The sequence below is a fragment of the Erithacus rubecula genome (genome assembly GCF_903797595.1).
Source record: "Erithacus rubecula genome assembly, contig: scaffold_206_arrow_ctg1, whole genome shotgun sequence".
In the NCBI taxonomy this organism is placed as follows: Eukaryota; Metazoa; Chordata; class Aves; order Passeriformes; family Muscicapidae; genus Erithacus; species Erithacus rubecula.
In genome coordinates this window covers 113,689-137,458 of record NW_027636108.1, presented here as the reverse complement: position 1 = coordinate 137,458, position 23,770 = coordinate 113,689, and the positions used below count along the sequence as shown (strand labels likewise).

At 43.6% G+C, this 23,770-nt stretch overlaps 1 protein-coding gene across 1 annotated transcript; it reads left to right on the top strand.

The window, feature by feature from the left end:
• Positions 1-666: 666 nt before the first annotated feature.
• Positions 667-8,597, top strand: LOC306815738 (serine/threonine-protein phosphatase 4 regulatory subunit 3-like). Its single transcript, XM_079332288.1, is given in 11 exon segments — positions 667-832; positions 835-1,391; positions 2,609-2,686; positions 3,758-3,874; positions 4,067-4,198; positions 4,834-4,936; positions 5,402-5,560; positions 6,237-6,406; positions 6,746-6,885; positions 7,337-7,508; positions 8,091-8,597. Coding segments are annotated over 11 exon segments (1,863 nt in total). The 5' UTR covers positions 667-681; the 3' UTR covers positions 8,175-8,597.
• Positions 8,598-23,770: the final 15,173 nt, after the last annotated feature.

Genomic DNA, 23,770 nt, shown 5'->3' with positions numbered 1-23,770 from the left:
GGTTAAGCTGGCAAGGAAGCCTGCTCTGACTATGTGAGAGTGGAGGGTATAGCTGTGAAGGACTTTGGTCCCGCATGAGGTGATGTGAGAATGACTCTAGAGTGATCTTGGGTGGTTGGACAGGGAAATTTCCTTAGCACTGAGACTCTCCTTTGCTAGCCTCTTGCTTCTGAAAAGCCCGTAGCCCTCAGCTATAGTGCTCCAGTTGGGGAAGTGTCCCAGCATGCTTGCGTGATGACAGTTTTGGAAGGGACCTAAAAGCTCATCTGGTTCCAACACCCCTGCCATAGGCAGGGACACCTTCTACTAGACCAGGATCTCAAAGCTCCATCCAGCTCAGCTTTCAACACTTGCAGAGATGGGACAGCCACAACTTCTCTGGGCAGCCTGTGAACAGTGCCTTACCACTCTTACAGTCCAGCACCTTTTCCTAATATCTAATAGAAACAGCTTAAGGCTATTCCCTGTCTTCCCTGCCTGCCCTTGGGAAGAGGCCCTCTCCAGCCTTCTTAGAGGCCCTCAGAAGTTACTGGGAGGGGTTCGAGAAGTTCCAAAAGGTCAACAGCGAACAAGAGCCGTTGGTCATCTACCGTAACCCTTGACAGCCACGAGCCCAACATTCTGAATTCTGGCAGTTAGAGGGACGGACCAATCAGCAGCCTCTGATCCAGGTACATCATAATGACTGAAGAACACCTTCAGCAGTTGGAGGGGCAGAGCAGTAGAAGGACAGTGCAGAGTGGCCTCCAGTCTTGCTTCTCTCTTGTCCTCTTTGGGTATTGGTGTCATTCTGTGGAAGTCACCCAGGACCTTCTTGAGTCAGAAGAGGAGCACCTGAAGAAATGGTTAGAATTAGTCGTTTCATGGACCTTCCTGCCTGTAAGCTCCCCAGACTTAGAGAGATTGCAGACCTAGTGACCTCTGTTCGCTTCTCACGCGCCCGTAAGGGAAAGCTAACGCTGGCCTTGAGGCATAAAGGCTATATTCCAAAGCTGCTCAAGCTTTTCCGAGTCTGTGAGCTTGCAGAGAACACTGAAGGCTTGCATCTTCTGTTTGACATTGTGAGAAAAATTCTGTACCTGGACAAAAACATTCTGTTTGAGGTGATGTTTTCTGATGAGTGTATTCTGGATGTTGTCGGATGCCTTGAGTATGATCCTTGTTTGGCTGAACCAAGACGGCACAGGGAATCCTTTACCAAAAGAGCCAAGCTACCGGAGGTTATTCCTACCAGAGACCCTGAACTCAGGGAAAAAATCAACGAGGCATTCAGGGCACAGTACATTCGGGCCATCATCATGCCTAATCCATCGGATTTTGAAGAGGGTTGTCTTTCTACCCTCAATTCCTTCATCAGCTCCAGGAAAGAGGAGATTTTACGTGAGTTGCAGGTGAGTGTTTTTTTAATGTGGCTTAGATGGGATCTGTAGAGATCCCTCTGGCTGTACTTTGGAAATGGTCTACAGCTGGTGAACACCATAGAAGTTAATCACAGGCACTTTCATTTGCACCATGTTTTGAATGCTTTCCCTTCCTTCTGATCCCTTGGATTTTGTATTTTCAAAATCATACATTTCAGGTCACTGTCTTAATACTTTTTATGGGCTGTAACAAGATAAAGTCCTTTGGTTGCCAAGCAAATCTTTGGAGCTGGTTTTCTATAAGTATTTAAGGAACATGCAACTTCTGATATTTTGTTCCAGGGACATCTACTACACTGTGTTCCATGTAAAGGAATGCAGAGAAATGGGTGGACAGATATGGCAGAAAGCACCAAAACACTTGAGAGACAATGACGTTGCCAGGTTTTTGGAGTCTGAAGCATTAAATGATTTACAAGATGTGCAGTGTTGTCCTGTATTTGCCTTAAATATCTCGTATCAGTAGAGGATGTGAATCTGAAAAGCAAATAATAGTCACAAAAGTTTCCCATCTTGGCAAAGCAGAGTTCCTGCATGTGGGAGAGCTGGTTTTACTGCAAGTAGGGTTCAGGAGAATGTGGCTGCAGCCAACCTGTAATCTGTTAACCTCAGAGAGATGAACTGAGAAGGTGCTTTGCAATGCTGCAGATCCAAACGAGGGAAACTGATCTCCTTGGGATGTTCACAGTGTAGTAAGAATGGCTCAGGTAGAGTAGGGCCAAAGTTTTCTCTTGGTTAGCCCTTTTTACATCAGAAGTGCACGAGTGGTTTACGAGTGGAAGTTTATGTGCAAAGTGCTCCTTTCGATGTGGGTGTGGGTATGGCAAATCCCACAGGGCGTCTATGGGGCTGGGCGGAACTGCAAAGCATAGAGGTGGCAAGGCAGAGAAGGAAAGGAAATGTCACGCTCTGTAGACACGAATTCAGGGATCATCTTTGGGCTTCATGCCCTGTTACCAGCTTTACTGTGGCTCTGGTGTGCTGGAGATGCTCCAGCTGCACAGAAGTAGTGCTGAAAGACTGGGAATGATCCTGCTAGATGTGCACTCTAACATTTGCCTTCTTTGTGATAAAAATAATGACAGTGTGGAAAGTTGGACTGTGTGCCGTGTGGGATCCTGGAAAGATCATGCTTTCACTTTCCAGAAGGCACTGTGTAATTTGTGTTCTTTTTGTGCGCTCCACAGGAGGATGAAGAATTTTTGCCTGAAATTTTCACACGATTAACAAATGAAGCTACAGATGGAGAGCAACGATGTGAATTGGTAAGTCAGTAGTCTTGGTGGTTCCTCAAAGGCTTTAAGGGAGAGGGATGAATTAGAAAGTGAAACTGTTCTGAGAGTTCTGCAGTTCCAGAAGTACTTATGGAGAAGCAGCCAGTCCAGCACCCCCCTGGTACAAATTGTAACTGTTTCCTTCTTTCGGAGAGTTTTCTGACTCAAATGCACCAAACTTTTTTTTCCCCCCTGTGCACCAGATGAAGTTTTTCAAGGAATTCTGTGCCTTTTCTTTCACGTTACCTGAGAAAAGAGATGAATTTCCTAAAACTTTGGCGAAGTTGGGATTTCTTGCAACTCTTGAAATGTTAATGGTAAGTGAAAACTTGGAACTGGTTTCAATAAAACTATAAAATCATACAGTCATATAGCCTTTTAAAATATTTTTATCTACTGAGCATCTTTTTACAAGTCTGATTGGAGACCTTTGCTTTGCTGAGAGTGGAGGTTTCTGATAATGTCCAGAATCCAGAAGCTGCCCACAGTTCTGCTCTGGAGTAACTTGGCTTGACTGCTCTTACTATTTTACTTTTGGAGAAATCTGAGGGCAGTGAAGTCCTTTTGACAAGGTAGTCAAAAGGTGAAAGAGATTTTTTCATGTGGAAACTTGATTGTTGTTTTTTTATTGGAGAAAATCACATCCCTTAAGGAAAGGTCTGAATTCTTGTTGCCTCTAGATGGTTACAGAAACTGTTGTGCACCTTGATTTGTACAGTGGTTCTTTAGTACAAAAGGAATAAATTGTGGACAGCAGGTATAGAATATCAAAACGTCTTAGATATTCAAGCAAGTAGGATGTTGTGAATGTTTCCAGCCTAAGTTAGGGTTCTTAAATTGACAGAAAGCTTTTTGCCCTTTCTAAAGGATGAAAATAGAAGGGAATGGATTTGCCTGGTTCCTTGTGGTTTTTCTGTAACTATATTATGTTTATGAAATTTTTTGTGACAAAATATTCTGCAGTTTTTAAACTGCCTCTTTTTGACAGCCTCATGCAATAAGAAATCTCAAACTTTATTTACTCTAACAAATTTATCTCTTTTTTTTATTTTTGTGTGTGAGGGAGTGGATGATCTGCAAGTTAAATCTGCTGCTACAGATATATTGTCTTATCTAGTAGAATTTAGTCCAGCCATGGTCCACGAATTTGCAATGCAAGAGGCCCGACAGAGTGAGAATGTGAGTAAAAGTGATTTGGAGTTTGTTGAATATACCAGTTTTAGGGCAAACAGGAAAATAACCAGTAAAATAAAAACGATATTTCTGTATTTTGTTTTAATTTTTGTTTTTAAAAAATTGCAGAAAATGGGGACCTCATTCCATTCTTGTGAATAATTATTTTGTGATTTCTTTCTTTGGATTTTTTTGCAGGATACCCAACTCATCACTGAGATCATTAAGCAGATAATCTGTAGTCCTGACCCTGAATTTGGAGGTGATCATCAGTTAATGGAGATTTTGCGTGCACTGATCGATCCAGAGAAAATGCTGACCACAGCTAGTGTAAGAGAACAGGAATGGCAGAAGACATGATACTGTCTTGTCAAACTTAAAAGCCTGATATTCTCTATTGCTATTATTATGGGCAGAGGACAACAAATGATAAGGTTTTTTAATTGAGTGGCATGTGGTCTGACAGCAACTTTAAATAAGCAAAAGATAAGCTAATTTTGCTAATGCAAGGTATGTGTATGGGGCATTGTGCCAGTATTAAACCACACAGTCCCATGTGTCAGGGCCATAGAATTGTCTGGCCATAGCTCTCTCCATCTGGATGATAAATCCTGAACTATTTAAATACATTGCAATGGACCAGAATACCTGTAAAATGGTTTACAGTTTTTTTCTGGGCAAAACTACATGCATTTAAGAATGGTTTAAGAAGACTTTGTCAAGCACTTGGAGTCCCTGCTATTTTTTCCAGTATATATGCTGGGGATTATTTTAATGACAGCTAGGTTGGTTGGATGTCTCACAAGTTTTTCCCAAAATAAAGAAATTGATCCTGTGTGAAGACAGTTCTGCAGACCCAAAAAACTCAGTAGAATTCTTTGTAAACTGTTTCTTCTGTTACCACTCATTTTTCATTTAAAAGGTTGTATGTATGTCAGTGTTTAATGAAGTTATTGTTGTTTTAGCATTTAGAAATATTTGAATTTCTCGATAACTTCTACGACCATTACATTCATGTTCTTACTGCACCGCTTCCGGCTGATGCATCAGAAGAATGGCATGAAATAGGTAAGAACAATTTCAATTTTTTTCCCTTTGAACGGCAGCACAGTCCTGGTAATAGCAACAGACTTGTGATGCCTGCTGGGAACAGGCTAGCTGCAAGCTTCTATTCCTCCAGGGACAGGGATTATGTGGGCAGGAGTTTTCATAGCCCTTTCCTGAAGCTGTGAATGCTGACATAGCTTGATGGTATACTTTGTAAAGATGCACTTCCTTCATGTGTATTGAAAATAATGTCATAGTTTTACTAGTCTAATTTTAAAGAATATTTACTTATTATAATATCAAAAAAGGCACCAAAAAAAAAAAAAAAAAAAAAAAGCCACAATTGTTCTGACCTCCCAAAGAAATACAGTAAAACAAAAATCCACAAAAAATATATCAGAAACTGCAATAGCAACTAAATTTAGTGTACGCTGACAGTAGAGGATTTAATTTTTGTACAACTTAAAGCATTAATTTATCTTGTAGATAATTATCAAACGGCAGAAATACTTGCCTCAGTTTTGGAGCTGCTGTCTTTTTGTGTGGAACGGCACAAATACCACATGAAGAGGTACATTATGAACAAAGATCTCCTGAGAAGAATACTGGTCTTGCTGAAATCCAAACACAAATTTCTGGCCTTGTGTGAGTATGGAACTGCTGTGATTTATTTTTTAAAGGCTTTGTGTGTCCTATGTGGAAGGTGTAAGAGTGTTGATGTACACTTGAACTCAGAATTCATGCTCATTTGCTGTGTTTCATTGGCTACAACTAAGTCATTTGGGAAAAAAGAGGTAGCAGCTATCTGTAAGCACAGACCAATGCAGTTTGCGGTGAGAGAAGAACTGTTGTCTCTTTTGAAGTCTACAGGGATCCTTTCAAATCTCCATGACAGGATCCTTTGGAATAAGATTTCTTGCCTCATTTCAGTAGAAATTGTGTCCTTTCTTAATAATGTCCTGAATCTGGTTCTCATTGTGGAGAGTGAATGAAATCCTGGGAAGCAGGGTCTTTAAAGACTCAGGGCTGGTTCTGGGAGGGGAACACGGAAGAAGAACACAAAGGAGTTGATAGTTTAAATTGACGCATGCTGGAATGCATTGCTGCTGGACTTGAGACAAAAAATCCATGATTCCTGATGACCTTCAAATACCCAGGAAAGTCAAAGAAGGAAAGAAAGGTCACCTGTCAACAAATCTGCTTCTGTGCTTCGGGGCTGCATCTTCCTCTTGGGATAACACCAGGTTTTTCAATTCTTCCGTAAGAAGGTGACAGCCCTGTCATGTGCTTGTTGAATGCTTGAATACCTTTCTTCACACAGGTGCTCTTCGCTTTCTGAGGAGGATAATTGGCCTGAAAGATGAACTGTATATCCGCTACATCACTCTGGGAAACCTGTTTGAACCAGTTGTAAATGCTATGTTGGACAACAGGAATAGGAGCAATCTGCTCAACTCTGCCTTGCTGGAGCTGTTTGAATTCATCCGAATGGTAAGTTCAGCAGCAGCTTCAGCACTGACATGTCCATGACCTTGCAGGGCAAGAGGCAAAAGGAAGATTTCCAAGATAGCAAACATCCTGTTTTAATGGAACGGTCACAAATTTTGGGACGTTGCAGACTCTATTGTCCATTTCTAAGGGAAGTTTAATAATTCTCTCTAGATTTCAACTCTTTTCCTAAGAATAAATCTGATTGTTCCCCATTCGTTCTTGACAAGAATATTTTGGTTCGAGATAAGGAATCAGTTACTTTCCAAAATAAAGTTGAAAGCTTTCCGATTTTGTGCATGCAAACTTTTGAGAGTGAAGCCCTGTTTTGTTCTTATTCAGGAGGACATTCAGCTCCTTATTGCTCATATAGTTGAGAACTTCTCTGATGCACTGGAATCTCTCCAATACATTCACACATTCCAGGGACTGAAGACAAAATATGAGCAAGAAAAAGACCAGCCAAATCAGAAACCAAACAGGTATGGCCCAGTTTCTGTCTAACGAGGATGCCAGTGCCTGCCATTCTGCAAGCCTACTGGTTGGTTTTTAATTTCCCATAGAGCAGCAGAAGCAGGTGGCTGGGATTGGGGTTGGATTTCATTCCTTCTGAAAACTTCTTGGGTTAGAGTAATCCCCCATCTACCTTTTATTGAGTAGAGCTGATGTGGTCAGTAGATTAAATGTTCCACTGAGAAAACTCTCAGCTTATGAAGAGCAGAATCTTGCTCTGTTCTTCTGAGTTAGAATTCAGTCTGCCTCATTATCAGCTGTGTATTTGTGAAGCTTCTGGTGAGGGTGAAAGCAGGGATGGAGCTGGATTGTCTTCCCCGAGTCACCTAATTCATTCTAAAGCTTTGGAAGCCATTTATGGCCTGACTGAGTCTGAAACATCAGGCAAAGCTTCAATCACTTGTCCTGTGTCTCTTGCAGTGTCTCCTCCAAATTGCCTGGTGAGACATTTGTCAAAGGAGCAATGAGCTTACGGGTGGATGAAGATCAGTTCAGTGAAGGCGAAGAGAAGGCAGCTCCAATGCCACCAGCAAGCTCCAATGGCTCCTATCCACCGTACACAACCCAGACCACAGTGGAGACAGCCCCCAAGGTGGGAGAGAACTTTTATGGAAGCTCCTATCCTCAGGTAGGACAGCAGAGCAACCTCCTAGGGCTTCACTGGCTGTAATGCGGCACGGTCAGCAAATAGCCTTGTACAGGGTGTCTTAGGGTTAAAATCATCCAAATCCTTGACTACTTTCACCAAGAATGAAACCCTGACTAGTTTAGGGTATGGTTTAAGGAGGATAGGATGGGACTGGAGTCTGCTGTTAATCTGGTGGACACAGGGTAATTTTGCCTCTTCTGCATGATTAAACTGTTCCTACTCTGGCTTTCTTTCCTGCCCAGCTAGTGCTCTGTGTGTGTGATATACAGATGGGATTGCCTTTTTTGGAGTCTATTCCCCATCAGGGAATGAATACGTGTTTTTAAGCAGACAAAATGTAGGAAGTGATACCTCTTTTGTGCCTTTTACAGCTGAGCATTATTTGAATCTTAGCTTCCAAGGAGCTAGAGAAAACTCTGGCAAGAATTTTATTGCTCACCCCTTTTGACCTGGGGGCAAACAGATGTGCAGACTGTATTTTTTCAATGTGTGAATTTCATTTTTGTACCTTTTTCTAATTGGCAGAGAGGTCTATTTGAAATATTTGGTTATCCAGATGATGAAGATCGTGAGACATCTCCAAAGAAAAGAGCTCGTCTGGATTCCTAAAGGAAACTGAAATTTTTAAATAAGGACTTTTTTATGGGTTTTCTAATGCTGCAACTGTTTAATGTTAAAATATGGAACCAGCTGCAGTACATGAAATATATCTCTCTTGTAATATATGTTATTATAGAATAAGAATGTAATGGTAATATATGTTTAAATTATAATAGAGTAAAATATAATATAAGTAATATAATTAATATTATGCAATATAGTAGTAATATGTAGTAACATATGTTAGGTAAATTGCTCCTGGAACAGTTTAAGGTGAAGCTGTTATGATGTTTTGGAGATTTAGCTGGTAGTTTAGGGTAATACCTAGTTTTAATTGTAGCTCTTGTTTGGAAAAAAATTGCTTTCTGTATAGATATGCTCAGATAGTTTGTTCATCAAAGAAGTTTATTTTGTACTAAAGATCCCAATGTACTTGTTTTACACCATTTGAAAGTATGTGGCAATATTAATGCTGACCTGTAAAATTCAGGAATTAAAATTGAACTCTGTAGTTTCATAGGATATGTTATTTGTAAGTACTATTTTAATAAAAAGTTACATGAAACCTGACTGGGTGGGTTTGCTTCTTTTCCTGTGAAGTACTGCTCCAGTCAGTGATGTCATGCCCTGAGCAAAGGGTAACCACATTCTTGGCTTCTCTTTCAATCTGTCATGGCCAAGCCAGTACAAGGTTTCAAAAATATTTCTACACTTTTTCGACTGAATTGCAGGTGGCATCTCAAACTTTGCAAATAAAGAAATTCTTTTTTCCTAATTTTATTTTAGCAGATTTCAGTATCTGGTTGTTTATGGGCTCTCAAGAGGCTGAGGCCAGTGGTTGAGCAAATCTGCACTGCAGAGATGCTCTGCAAATGCAAAAAGCAAAAGCAAAATTAGGAAAATTGAAAGTGGATAAAATTTATTTAAGTGGAGACATTTTTTGCTGAAAATAAATTTATCTTAAAAAAAAAAAAAATCCAAAAAACCAAGCCCAACCTAAACTGACCAAACTAAAATAATGTAATAACTATACAATGGCTCTTGACCAAGGCAGGCTTTTTAATGGTAGTCTAGACTTTAATAGATTTGAGTTGTTTATTTCAAATATGTGTGAACAGATATTGCCTCTCCTGCCACATATACAGGGAAATTTAGGCCTCACTTAAAAAGGCAGAGTGCAAGAATCATGAAATCATGAGTTCAAAGTGTTTCTCTGAATTATCTGTCTATTTAAGATTTCCCTCTGCTAGAGAAAAATCTCTGTTACAGAAGTTGCAAGTTAAGCAAATCTATCTGCATGGAAAGTAAACCAGGTTACAAACACTGTTTTGTGGCTATTTAGATATAGCTCATATTGGTGACTGTCCTATTCCAAATTAGAGGATTGCAAGAGGATAAACATATCTCTAAACAAAATTAAAGTGCAACCCTTACACTGGTTGCTTTTCTTGTCTCCAGAAAGCAGCAAAAATCTGGGTAGTTTTATCTCTAAAGGTTCGATGTATGAGTGGACAAAAAACTCTGTGCAAGTGGAAGTTCAAGAATAGGCTAAATACGTGGTTCTTCCATATCTTCCAGCTAGCTGTGGGATCAGGAGTGTTTGTTTTGGGTGACTCTCATGAATGTTCTAGACACTGCCACAAGAAGTACATGCAGTTTGCAGACTGCTCACCACATAAAGCTACTTATTTTTTAGAGCATTCTCTCTACTGACAGCTTATATTCAACATTTTGGAGAGACTAAATCATGAAGTTGTTTTTATGGAGAAAAAAAGCAGTTTTGTCCTCTGAGGCTGTCTCGTAACATGATTCTTTGTTTCAGGAGTTTGCTGCAGATGTGTTTCTGGTGGTGTGCTTTGTCAACCTGAGAATTAATATGCATCTTAAAGTAACCCTGGTGATTTCTCTCTTCCTGTCTGTCTTTCTGGTGGTCACGGATAACAAAGGCATAGAATACGATTCTGTGTCATATCACCATGCTTCTATCATTGAGACCTCTTTTTTGTTTGATTTCTGCTTTCTGTGGTTACCATCTACTGAAATAAAACACAGCATTAACCTGAATGACAGAGAGAAATGTTAAAGAAAGCTATTAATAGTGTTTATACAATTTATGCTCTTTGTGCCCTGAAAGTATTCAAAGCATTAGTTTCCTCAAATGCCCAATCCAAATTAGATGGGCTTTTTTTTCTTTTTATGTGTTTGTTTCTTTGATTGATTGATTCTTTTGTTTGTTTTGGGTTTTGGTTTGGTTTGATTTTTTGATTTTTATTATTTATTTCCTAATTTTATGTTGTATCTTAATGTTTGTCATCCTCCTCCTCCTAAACTCTGGAAGAGGCCCACAGCTGCCTCTACCTTTCCTCATCTTCACACCAAATATGGTGTGACACTGCTGCAGTGTTCCCACCTATAAAAGGAGGAGAATGATCCCCCCACAAGAAGACACAGGAAAGTCATAGGGAAAAACTAATATGTGTGAGCAAAGATGATGATGGATGATGCTCAGAAATGGAGAAAAAGTACTAGCGGAGGAAGAAAAAGGAAATAACTGGAGGGTGTCTTGTGGCAGGAGGTTTTTTAGAGTGCCAGGAAATGGGTGGTGGATGTCCATGTGGTCTGCCTTTATTAATCTTGTGGGCTGAGCAGTTCTGAGGAAAAGTGATTGCCTGATAGATATTTGCCATGACATAAGGTTACAAACAATTGAGCTTGTTTAACAAGACAAATAGGAGAAATCAGGAAATAAAAATGACTGAATACTGAGCCCTTTTATTCCAGATAAGGAGGAACTCTACAGTTATTAATATTTCATCAAATTGGGAAAAACAATAGAAAGTCAAGTTAATAAGCTTAAGTCACATACATGTTGTAGTTTCCCCTAGTGATTTCATTGTGCATAGTTTTTTTTCATACCAGTAGGAATAAAAAGTTAAGCTACATTTAGTACCCTGTTCGGTGAACCTGCTGTAATTCTCTGGAATTTATTTTTCAGTACCTCAAATATTCATTTGACATGGAGATCCTTCAGCTCAGCCTGCCTGGCTCTTTATCAGACATGGGGAGAAGCAATTTTTTTTACCACAAATGAGTCTTTATTAATTTCCTGTTTGGCTTTTTTTTTTTTTTAATAATAATTTGTTCTAATAAATACTTGGTACTTGCTCATAGTAACAGGCAAAGAGTAAACATTGGAGTTTGTAACAGTGAAATATCACAAGGCTCTGTAAATAGCATGCAGTCTGATTCCACACATTTATTTTGTGCATACCCCTTTCTTTCACTGCATTTTCACCATGTTGGAATATGTCTCAATTTTGACTACTCAGAGACAAATCAGTCATCATCCAAATTCTGCTACAAACAATACAAATATCCACTTACTAATGAGATATTTACTGTATTTACTGCAGTATGTCCTATTTATCTCTGTTCATGAAGAAGTCCAAGGCAATATCCTGAATCAGTTCAAATCACTTGAAATTTCACAACTATCCTCAGAAGTGTTAGAGAATAGAAATGTGAGGAGCTGAAGAAGTCCAACTGCCTTGAAACATGATTGAAGTTGGCACCTCGAGTGTAGGTTGTTGTAGCTTGGAGCAAATCTCAGCTACAAATGACCATGTCTTTTCTTGGAAAATAAATGTGAGAAAGGCCCAGAAACAGAACAGCTTTTTACCCCAGAACACTGAAATAGTTCATGGTCACTGTCTCCAGCAGAGAGCCCAGATCCACAAAAACCAATGAAGCTGAATTGTTTGGGGTTTTTGCATGTGAATTGCATATTTTGTCAGTGAATAGCACACTGTTTCTTTGCTTCATGTAGATGAGGCTTTTAAGTTTGGGCCTGTCAGGTGACAAGGCAGGAGGACATTGGTAATTTCTGAGTGAGTTCAGTGAGAAGTCTGCAGAGCCATGGCAACAACTGCATGGAATGCAGGAGCTGTACCCAACCAAGCCCTAAGCCTGCACAGGTTAATTGTGGCTCTTAGCAGTGCTAGGTATGTGATTCGTGCTAATTAAATTGTAACAAAATTGGCAAAATCATGGCATTATAATAAATAGGAAAATTGCATTTAATTACTGTAAAGGAAAAAGAAATATAGGAAATGGTTAAACAAAGGAGAAAAAAATCGTTCTCCAGATGTTAGGTGGGAGGCAGGATGGGAAGGGTATAGGTCTAAGAACAGTGTCTAGGAATAGGTTTTTGACCTTGAATTGAGCCAAATTGGGATGATTCCAAACCACTGGACACGGGACTAAGGCTTGTTTTGGGAACATATATTTAATTATGTAACCTTAAGTTTAGTGCGCCTGCTCTACCTGCCAGGTCATCAGCAAACACTGAGGAAGACCCAGAGCCTTCATCGGAAACAAGACCCCGAAAGAAGGAGAGACCCCCGACCACGGGAGAAGCATGTGCAGCACAACAGAGTGACATAGATTGTAGGAATAGAAACTAGGAGGAGCTTTCTAGAAGATTCTCTATTAATATGTATTAGTAAACAGTATGTAAGTGAGATTTTTAGCTTGACTGATTGGTAGCGTGTGAGAGGAATGGCCCTGCCCATAGCCTTGGTCGGGTTATCCCCTGGTCGGTTTTGCTTATGCTTGATACAATCGAACCATACCTTTATTATACTTAAATTGCTGCTAAATTTTGTATTTACTCAAATTTATATAACTCATATATATTGATTATATTCATTTATATACAATTGCTATTATTAATAAAGTACTGCTAAATTTAACTTTGTTGTTTGATTAATTGGACAAAAGTGAACATATCCAATATGCAGGAAATGTTTCCTTACCTGAGCAGAACTAATAATATTTGAGGAAACACCTGAAAATTTGTTAGATTTATTGGTGAAGGAGGGGATCTCTACATCTGTTCAGGGTGTCAAGCCAGCCTCTGTGATCATGTCCATGCAGACATAGTATCCCTCGGGAGATGATAATTCATATTTGCTTGTTCTGACCACCTTCTTCTCCCTAGACATCCAATTTTGGCTGCAGTTGGAGGCAGGGAAGCAAGCCGGAGGGCCATCATTTGATTCTTTATGCAGCAGTACAGTGGTTGCAAATAGTGCTCCGCTTTTCATTCCTAGGGGACATGACTCAGATGACATTCACTGAGTCTGAAAAGCACAAATAGGATGGACTCCAGAGCTCAGGGGATGTTCAGGAATGCAACTCCACAGTGTGTCAGCCCCTGGAGGAACTAGCCACATAGTCTGGGTTTTCCAAATTACTTCAGTATTGCACACTTCAGTCTATCTTGCTCAGAGCAGCCAGGCAGACATCTTAGCTGGTGCAGTCCCATGTGACTAGATTGGAAGATGTTCCTGGGGATTGAGCTGCCATTCCATATAAAACCACATTTTCTTATTCTCAGCTGTGCTGTTTCATACAAGGCCAGAACATGCCCCACTATGGAAGAAGTTTCCAACATCTTACATTGGTAATTCCATGTTTGTGTCCCTGCCTGCGGGCAACATGCTGCACTCAGGTGCTCAGCTTGAGAGGCCCCTTGGCTGCTGTGATGCTTTTACAGTGAGAATGTGGGCTCTCCTGGTACTCCACATTGCTAATTGAACTCTCCACTAATTGAGGAATGTCCCAGTCTGGGGTTTCTCCTTTGTCCCGAGATCACCCCAGAGGGACATAAAGGTGGTTCAAGCCCTGCTTTTCTCTGAAGCAGCCAAAGAGGGACTGCCGGAGACGGTTTTGTCTTGTTCCAAGGATTGTTTATTATATCTTATCTCAGGGACTTTTTGCCTGGCCATCAGCAGTCTGCTCAGCCTGGCATCCATGGTGGAATCGGCCTGGCGAAGGCAGGGCTTATATTGTTTGTACTACGTATTACACGTTTACAAAATCTTCCCAATATAATACGATTTTATTAGATGGTCCAACCCTGACCCCATGCAATCTAAAAGTGCCAACGTGTCACCCAACATGGATGACATGGAGGAAAAGGATTAAAAGGTGTCCACCTCCCAAATTCTCCATCTTGGCCACGTGTCCCTCATCATAAACATTCCAAAAAACCTATTTATCTACGTTTTACAAGTCTAATTTATACTTTACTAATTTTGGTGACCTGTTTCCAATCTCTTTGTGCTGACAACTTCCCCCAGGAGTTAGAATTCAGCACCTGTGATACCAGGGTCTCACTCAGAGTCTTTGAGACCCTTGCCAGGGGGGTTTGAGACCCCCAAGGAGGCCAGGGGTATGCCCTGGTCTCCCACAGAGGAAGAGCAGCTAAACCAAACTGTCTTCCTAAGGGAAGATTAACTAGAGGCAAGGCCTCATTTTAAAAAAAATTAGGGCAGATGATACCCCCCCTCAGGGGCTACACTCAAAAAATGGACAATGGGTCATGAGTTTTCATACTCTTATAAGTTTGGTCCATTTGTATATTGGGGGTTAATCTACCAATTACAGCTTCAGGTAATGAAGTGGTTTACCCAAAGTTTGCTCCTCCCCCAACTCATTTTTGTATACATTTCTCTAGGCCTCTCACTGCTTCCATACCAGATTAGAAACCTTCAAAAATACTTTGCTACAGATTATTGTATTTACTTTTTTCTTATTTCTTTTCTTCATCTTCCTGGTTTGATCAGAAGATTAAGCTGAATAATATCAGTTATTTCATATATAATACTACACCCAGGTCCCTAACCTAGATAGATGTCTGTTACTTCTACACCACCAAATTACTTTATCTCCAATCCTGATTTAATTCTCAATGAATAATTTCATTTTGTATGTGTAAATGGTTAGATTCAGAAAATTACTCTCCATTCACATATTTTGATTCTTTATAATTCTCTTTTGCACTTTTGCTAGCTACTTCTTCTTGAGTCTTCCTGATTTAACAACTTCAGATTTCAAAGAGAGGAGAAAGGGAGCTTCTAGCCTCACCTGAATGTCACCTATGGAACTAGGTTTTGAGGGTTTCCTGGTTTGAAAGGACAGTGTCTGCCGATGATGGCAGAAGGTTTCATTTGAAATAGAGACTTTAATTCCACTCCCTCCAAGTATTATAAATGTTTGAATCAAGGACTCTTTGGAAGAGATAAGGGGGTAGGAATAACAGCTCTGTTACTAATATATTTAACTGTACAAGCAGAAACAACAGCAGTTGTTAAAATTACCAACAAAGCAGAACAGATAACTCGGTTCCAGTCCTTTCTTTAGCTGCAGGCACACTCTCTCTGTGCTTGGTCCACCATCTGGCTCTCCTGCGTTCGGCCTCATGGGCTGGAGATGGGGGGTTCCTCCTCTCGGCTCTGCTCACTGGAAACATGAGTAACCCATTTAGAAGCCCAGCTCCCATCTACCCCTTTGTCTAGAGTCGTCAAAGATCCTGGGTGTAACCCAGCCAGCTCCATTGGCATGATAATGGAAAAAATTCTTTCAATTGACACAGTGATAGAAAAACACTCAACTCCCAACATTATCCACCCTAAATCTTTCCCATGCCAATATGCTACAGCAAATTAAAACATTTAAATCATATACATACATGCAGTTACAGGCACAGTATCATAGATAGTTCACCCTAGAACAAGGTGTCCTTGGGGTATGCATTGGGTCTCTCCATCCTTTTGCATCACCCACCAAGTGCAACCTGGTCCTTGAGTGAAAACCACCCCACGAACAGGATTGTCTTTGCTGGAGGCAGAGTTCACCCAGACAGTTTTTCCTAACATGCCTCTCAGGTGGGACCTTATCTCCATCTGCTGCTCCCAAGGACTCTGATTGGGCAAGGCCTGCTCAGTGGAACCTTGGGTATTCACTAACCATGTGGCCTTTGGTAGATTGATCTCCCAGTTCTTGAAAGTCCCCCTACCAAGAGCCTTTAAGGTGGTTTTAAGAAGACCATTGCACCGTTCGACTTTCCCAGCTGCTGGTGCATGGTAGGGAATATGGTACACCCACTCAGTGCTGTGTTGTCTAGCCCTGGTGCTTATAAGGCTATTTTTGAAATGAGTCCTGTTGTCTGATTTGATTCTCTCAGGGGTGCCATGCCTCCAGAGGACTTGCTTTTCCAGGCCCAGGATGGTGTTCCGAGCAGTGGTGTGGGGCACAGGGTAGGTCTCCAACCATCCGGTGGTGGCTTCCACCATGGTCAGCACGTAGCGCTTGCCCTGGCGGGTCTGAGGCAGTGTGATATAGTCAATCTGCCAGGCCTCTCCGTACTTATATTTGGACCATCGCCCCCCATACCAGAGGGGCTTCACCCGCTTGGCCTGTTTGATGGCAGCGCACGTGTCACAGTCATGAATAACCTGAGAGATGCTGTCCATGGTTAGATCCACCCCTCGGTCTCGTGCCCACTTATAGGTGGCGTCTCTGCCCTGATGGCCTGAGGCATCGTGGGCCCATCGAGCCAGGAACAGTTCTCCCTTGTGTTCCCAATCTAAGTCTATCTTTGAGACCTCTATCTGTGCAGCCTGATCTACCTGCTCGTTGTGCTGGTGTTCTTCATTAGCCCAACTCTTGGGAACATGGGCATCCACATGACGGACTTTCACAGGGAGCTTCTCTACCCGAGTGGCAATGTCCTTCCACTCATCAGCAGCCCAGACTGGTTTTCCTCTACGTTGCCAGTCAGCCTTTTTCCACCTTTCCAGCCAACCCCACAGAGCATTGGCTACCATCCACGAATCAGTGTAAAGGTAGAGCTTTGGCCATTTCTCTCTCTCAGCAATGTCCAAGGCCAGCTGAACAGCTTTGAGTTCAGCAAGTTGACTCGATCCACCTTCTCCTTCGGTAGCTTGTGCAACCTGTTGTGTGGGGCTCCATACGGCAGCTTTCCACTTCCAGTTCATTCCCACAATGCGGCAGGAACCGTCGGTGAAAAGGGCGTAGCGTGTTTCATCTGCTGGCAGCTGGTTGTACGGTGGGGCTTCTTCAGCCCGGGTCACTTGCTTCTGCTCTTCTTCATCAGCGAGACCAAAATCTTCACCTTCTGGCCAGTTTGTAATTATCTCCAAAATCCCAGGGCGATTTGGGTTACCAATACGGGCGCGCTGCGTGATGAGGGCAATCCACTTGCTCCATGTGGCGTCGGTGGCGTGGTGAGTAGAGGGAACCTTTCCTTTAAACATCCACCCCAGCACTGGCAGTCGAGGTGCCAGGAGAAGTTGTGCTTCTGTGCCAATCACCTCTGAGGCAGCTTGAACTCCCTCATAGGCAGCCAAGATTTCCTTCTCTGTGGGAGTGTAGTTGGCTTCAGATCCTCTGTAGCTTCTGCTCCAGAATCCCAGGGGTCGGCCTCGGGTCTCACCAGGCACCTTCTGCCACAGGCTCCAAGACAAACCATGGCTCCCAGCTGCTGAGTAAAGTACGTTCTTCACATCTGGTCCCCTCCTAACTGGGCCAAGGGCTACTGCATGGGCAATCTCCTGTTTAATCTGAGCAAAGGCTTGCTGCTGTTCAGGGCCCCAGTAGAAATCATTCTTCTTGCGGGTAATAAGGTAAAGAGGGCTCACAATCTGGCTGTACTCAGGAATGTGCATTCTCCAAAAACCGATGGCACCTAGAAAAGCTTGTGTCTCCTTCTTGTTAGTAGGTGGGGACATAGCTGTAATCTTGTTAATAACATCAGTAGGAATCTGACGCCGTCCATCTTGCCACTTCACTCCCAGGAACTGAATCTCCCGAGCAGGTCCTTTAACTTTACTCTTCTTGATGGCGAAGCCGGCTTCCAGGAGAATTTGAATGATTTTTTCTCCTTTCTCAAACACTTCCGCTGCTGTGTTTCCCCATACGATGATATCATCAATATATTGTAGATGTTCCGGAGCTTCACCCTTTTCCAGTGCAGTCTGGATCAGTCCATGACAGATGGTAGGACTGTGCTTCCACCCCTGGGGTAGTCAGTTCCAGGTGTACTGCACGCCCCTCCAGGTGAAAGCAAACTGAGGCCTGCACTCTGATGCCAAAGGAATGGAGAAAAATGCATTTGCTATGTCAATGGTGGCATACCTTTTTGCTGCCTTGGACTCCAGCTCGTACTGGAGTTCCAGCATGTCCGGCACGGCAGCGCTCAGCAGTGGAGTCACTTCATTCAATGCCTGATAGTCCACAGTCAGTCTCCATTCCCCATCAGATTTACGCACAGGCCAAATGGGGCTGTTGAAGGGTGAGTGGGTTTTACTGACCACCCCTTGGCTCTCCAGCTCTCGGATCATCTTATGAATAGGAATCACAGCATCTCGCGTTGTTCTGTACTGCCGGCGGTGTACTATTGAAGTGGCAATTGGTACTCATTGTTCTTCTCCCTGCAGAAGTCCTACTGTAATTGGATTCTCAGATAGTCCAGGCAAGGTGTTCAATTGCCGAATACACTCTGCCATCACAGTTGCAATTCCAAATGCCCATCTTAGTCCTTTTGGGTCCTTAAAATACCCGCTCCAAAGGTAATCTATGCCCAAAATACATGGGGCCTCTGGACCAGTCACAATAAGATGTTTCTTCCAATCCTTTCCAGTTAAACTTACTTCCGCTTCCACCAGGGTGAAGTCCTGCGATCCACCTGTCACACCAGCAATTGAAACAGATTCTGCTCCCATGTGTCTTGATGGAAGTATCGTACACTGTGCACCTGTATCCACTAAAGCTTTATATTTCCGTAGTTTCGAAGTGCCAGGCCATCGAATCCACACAGTCCAAAAAACACGATTTTCCCTCGCCTCACCCTGGCTAGAGGCAGGGCCCCTCTAAGCCTGTTTCTCCTTCTTTTCTGGAGCATACATCTTAGAAGTTCCCTCAAGAGGATCAGACATGTCATTATCAGTATCACGTTCAGCACTTTGGCTGCGAGAAACAGAAGCGGCCTTCCTTTTGGTGGAACTTCCTCTTTCAATCTTTCCTTCCTTCAAATCCCGCACTTGTTTTGCCAGAGCAGCCGTAGGCTTCCCATCCCATCTTCTCATGTTCTCTCCAGAATCTCGCAAGAAAAGCTACAACTCAGCTCGGGAGTGTACCTCCTCTCCCAACTGGGGGAACGTCTGCGTTGGGTACCAGGGTTTCTAATCTGTACAGCTGAAATTTGGAGGAGGTCCTCCTTAATCTCCTCCCTGAGTTTCCGATGATTTTTCTCTATTTTATCTTCTAAGTCTTGCAAGCGTGTTTCCACAGCTGCAATTCTAGCATGAGTCGGGCCATGTACTGCATCCGCATATGCACGAAGCTTCTTTGCCATATCGAGTACTGTCTCATACACCTCATCTCTCTTCATTATCGCTAGGGCAGACGCATACTCAGGTGGCCCAAGCCGCACAAGTTTTCTCCACATCACCGGTGTGCATGGTACCAGGTCTGGATTTCTAGTTGTTATGTCATCCGAAAAAATAATTTCTGCTACTGCCATTTCCCTGAGGCGTTGGACCCCCTGCTCTATGGTTTTCCATCGGGTCTGCTGCACATATAAGTCATCTGCACACAGATATCTTTGTGCCACGCTATCCAGGACCCGTGCCCAAAGGCTTTGAGGGTTAGCTCCCCTCATCACACCTTGGTCGATAACAGGATCATGAGACAGAGACCCCAAATGTCTCGCCTCAGAGCCATCCAAAACCGTGGCCTCCCCTGCTGCATCCCAGAGACGAACCAGCCAGCTAATAATAGATTCATCAGGTCTCCAGGTGTAATCTTTTCTTAAACCACGAAGATCCTTCAGGGAAAGGGATTCATTATTAGTCTCTGCTCTTCCATTACTTGTTTTAACTCCTGATTTTACATCAGGAGGTGTTGAAGGTCCCTCTCCAGCATCATCATCATCATCATCTTCCACTAGCCTATCAGTCTTCTTGGTGCATTTCCCACTTCTCGTACTAGTAGCCACAGCCATTGGTTGGGGCTTGTTCTCCAGTTTAGCTGCTGGGTTTTGGCCTAGGGGGTTGGCTGCAACTTGAGTCACTGGGATAGGGGATAATTTATCTCCCTGTTCCCTCTCCTCTGTCTCCTGCTCTATCGTGCCTAGCAGGGTACGATATGCATGTGCCAGGGCCCAGCTCACTGCAATAATCCTTTTCTCTTTAGAACCATCCTGACACTTCCCCTTTAAGTACCTTGCAACCTCAATCGGATTTTGAATCTGTTCTGATGGGAATTCCCAAATTATGGGGTCAGAAAACTCCTTTAAAATCTGGCCCATTTTCTCCCATTTGCCATTCCACTCAAGATTCCTCCTGCCCAGCTTGACTTCCAAATCAGGAGTCCTCCCAGCCCCTTTAGAAATCTCGGCCTTAATTTTGTATAAACTGCAAATGGTGCAACAAAGACTTAACAAATTAACTGCCAAAAAGATAATGTCCTTAATATTCAGGGAGGTCTGAATATTTTCTAATACAGATGTAACTAATTCAGAGGAGAGGAAAGGAAATAAAGGCAGAAAATCCTCTTTTCCTGCTTCTCCTCTAAGAAATAACACAAGCCATGATTTATATATTCCTGAAGCCGATTCTAACATTCTTATAAATCTCTTATATGCCATTATCACCAAGCCTAGCCCGATGAGTATTTTGGTTAATACCCCTTTAATACAAAAACTTCGTATTAAAGAGAGCACCGGAGCTATCTCTGGATAGGTAAACAAGCCCAACGACCACAACGGTATTAACACTTCAAAGAAACTTAATAACCACCCATACAGGCAGGCTCCCACAACAAAAGACATTCTGGATTCAATAGACATACCAATACCAACAGTTGCAAACAAAATATTATTAGAATAAAGTTTTTTCCACTTTTCTGGTTTCCCCGTACGGGCCACCAAATTAATTTGTCCAAGTTTGGGACAAATTTTAGGAAAAAGACCTCCAAAGGGTCCCCTCCCCCCCTTACAATTCCTTCCTTCACCAAGCTCGGAAAGAATTTTCTTCAGGGGAAAGTGGAAAAAACTTTTTTATTAACAAAATACAAAAGAAACACTTCCCAGCACAGACCCAGATTGAGATGAACTCGGCAGATCTTCGCCGGGAAGGGCAGCAGAGCTTCTTTGGCAGACTTCCAGAGGTGGTCTCCGAAGTTCAGATCCGTTTCCTCTGGAGCCGGTGCAAATCTTAGGGATGGGGGGGGGAAGGGAGAGGGGCAGTTTAGGCAGCCGGGGGGGGAAAAGCAGCTGAAGCAGCGGAGGGAAGGGGGGCAGGGGGGCAGCAGAAGCAGCGGCAAGCAGCAGCAGCAGAAGCAGCAGCAGAAGCAGCGGCAAAAAGCCCCAAAAGCCGAAAAACACCCGGCTAGATAAAACAGCCCGGGGGAGGGGCCGGCAGCTCCATGGTGGGGGGTAGGGAGAGGAGCTAGTCAAAACATAACCCATAACAACATCACAGAGTGTATTATGACATCACAGAGTGCGCTATGACATCACAGAGCGGGTTATGACATCACAGAGTGGACTATGACATCACATAGTGGGCTACGACATCACAGAGTGGGTTATGACATTACAGAGTGTATTATGACATCACAGACTGGGCTATGACATCACAGAGTGGATTTTGACATCACAGAATGGGCTATGACATCACAGCATGGGTTATGATATCACAGAGTGGGTTATGACATCACAGAGTGGGTTATGACATCACAGAACGGGCTATGACATCACAGAGTGGGATATGATATCACAGAGTGGGTTATGACATCACACAGTGAGCTATGACATCACAGAGTGGGTTATGACATCTCATAGTGGGCTATGACATTACAGAGTGTATTATGACATCACAGAGTGGATTATGACATCACAGAGTGGGCTATGACATAACAGAGTAGGCTATTTGAGGTCATTGAGCATTACAGGCTGTCCCTGTGACATCACAGGGCCAAGGTCTGACATCCCAGCAGGGCTGTGTGACATCCCACCAGGGCTGTGTGAGGTCACTGGGATGGTCACTCTGCCCCAGCCCCCTCACAGTTTCCCCAGACAAGTCCAATGCTGTTCATGCCCAGCAGGGTCCCCTGTCCCTCTGTATCTCCCTGCTCCACCTGGAGCCACAGCCTCCCCAAGGATGTTCCACAAATCAACCCCAGAGCCTGATATGGGGACAAGGGGCCAGGGCTGTGTGACCAGGACATCAAGGACGTGGATTATCCAGGTCACTGGGGCTGGTTTGGGTTCCCCAGGGCAGGAAAGATGTCTGGCAGCTGGAGCAGGCTGAGGGAAGGGCCTCCAAGGTGGGGCTGGAGCCCTTTGGCTGTGAGCAGAGGCTGAGGGAGCTGGGCTTGTCCAGCCCGGAGCAGGGAAGGCTGAGGGGCTCCTCATGCCAGCCTGGCAGTGCCAGCCAGGAGCTGATGGAGAGCACAGAGCCAGGCTCTGCACCAGAGCCTGGGGGAGACAAAACACAGTGAGTGGAAGGGGCAAGAAAGGAGATCAGACAGGACAGGAGGAGTTAAAATGAGTCAGGCTGCTTTCAGCATTTCCTCAACACCAAAATCAGCCTGATTCCTCTATCTACTACTGACAGCTTTGAAAATAGAGCATTGTTTGAGGTGTTCAACCCCCACTCCAAGCACAGCATCCTGATACAGCACTTGAACAGTGTTTCTACCTGCCACAGAATCATCTTTGTCTAAATTGGTTTTGTACACAAATCCCTTGTGGGTGGCAGACTCATCAGATCCTGCTGGGACATGGCACAGAGCTGAGGGAAGAGCTGTGATTGTTATGAAATTGGATCATGTTCAAATTTTGTTTGTTAGCAGACAAGAGAAACATTCCTGTTCCTCTGAGTCTCACAAGTTCCTGAGCCCAAAGGACGCAAACCTGATGAGTTCTGGTTCCCAGTGCAGGGGTGGCCCTTGCACCTCCCTCCATCTCCACAGCAGAGCTCCCTTGTCCCAGAAAGTGCCTGGCACTGCAGGGATGAAGGAAACAGGACAGGCTGTGGGGATCAGGGGCAGGGCACGGCCAGGGATTTGGGGTGGTTGTGAGCCCAGGGCAGGAGCCAGCCCTTGGCCTTGGGGAAACTCATCCCATTGTCCTGGGCCCACGGCTCCAGCCTGTGCAGATCCCTCTGCAGAGCTTCCTGCCCTGCAGCACAGCCACACTCCCAGCCAGCCTGGGCTCACCTGGCATCTGACTGAGGGTGCCCTCGATGGCCTCGTCCAGATCAGCAAGAAAGAGACTGAACTGCCCTGGCCCCAATCCTGAGCCCTGGGGACACTCCTGGACGTGGCTCCACTCCCCAGAACCCCTTGGGTTGGACTTCTCTTATTTATGGAGCTGTGCCTCCCCTTGGTGTGTTTGCTGACAAGAAATGAACATCCCTCTGTGTCTCGGGCAGCTCTTTCTGCAAGGAAAGCAGGTGGGAGTTGGTGCCAAGGAGCTGAAAGCTGCAGGCACAGCCTGGGCTGGAAGGAGCTCAGATTTGCACAAGGCTGCTCTGAGTGCCAGGGGTTGGATGGGGAAATGGTGGGGTGGGGATAGGGACAGGTTCAGACTGACTGTCAGACATAAAGGGTCTTGATTTTCATATCTGTTCAAAATGCATTAGGAGGTTCTTGGATTCAGTGTCAATTGCACAGATTGAACATATCAATGTATTAAAATGGAAAACAACCTAAACAGGATGTAAAAGAAGTTT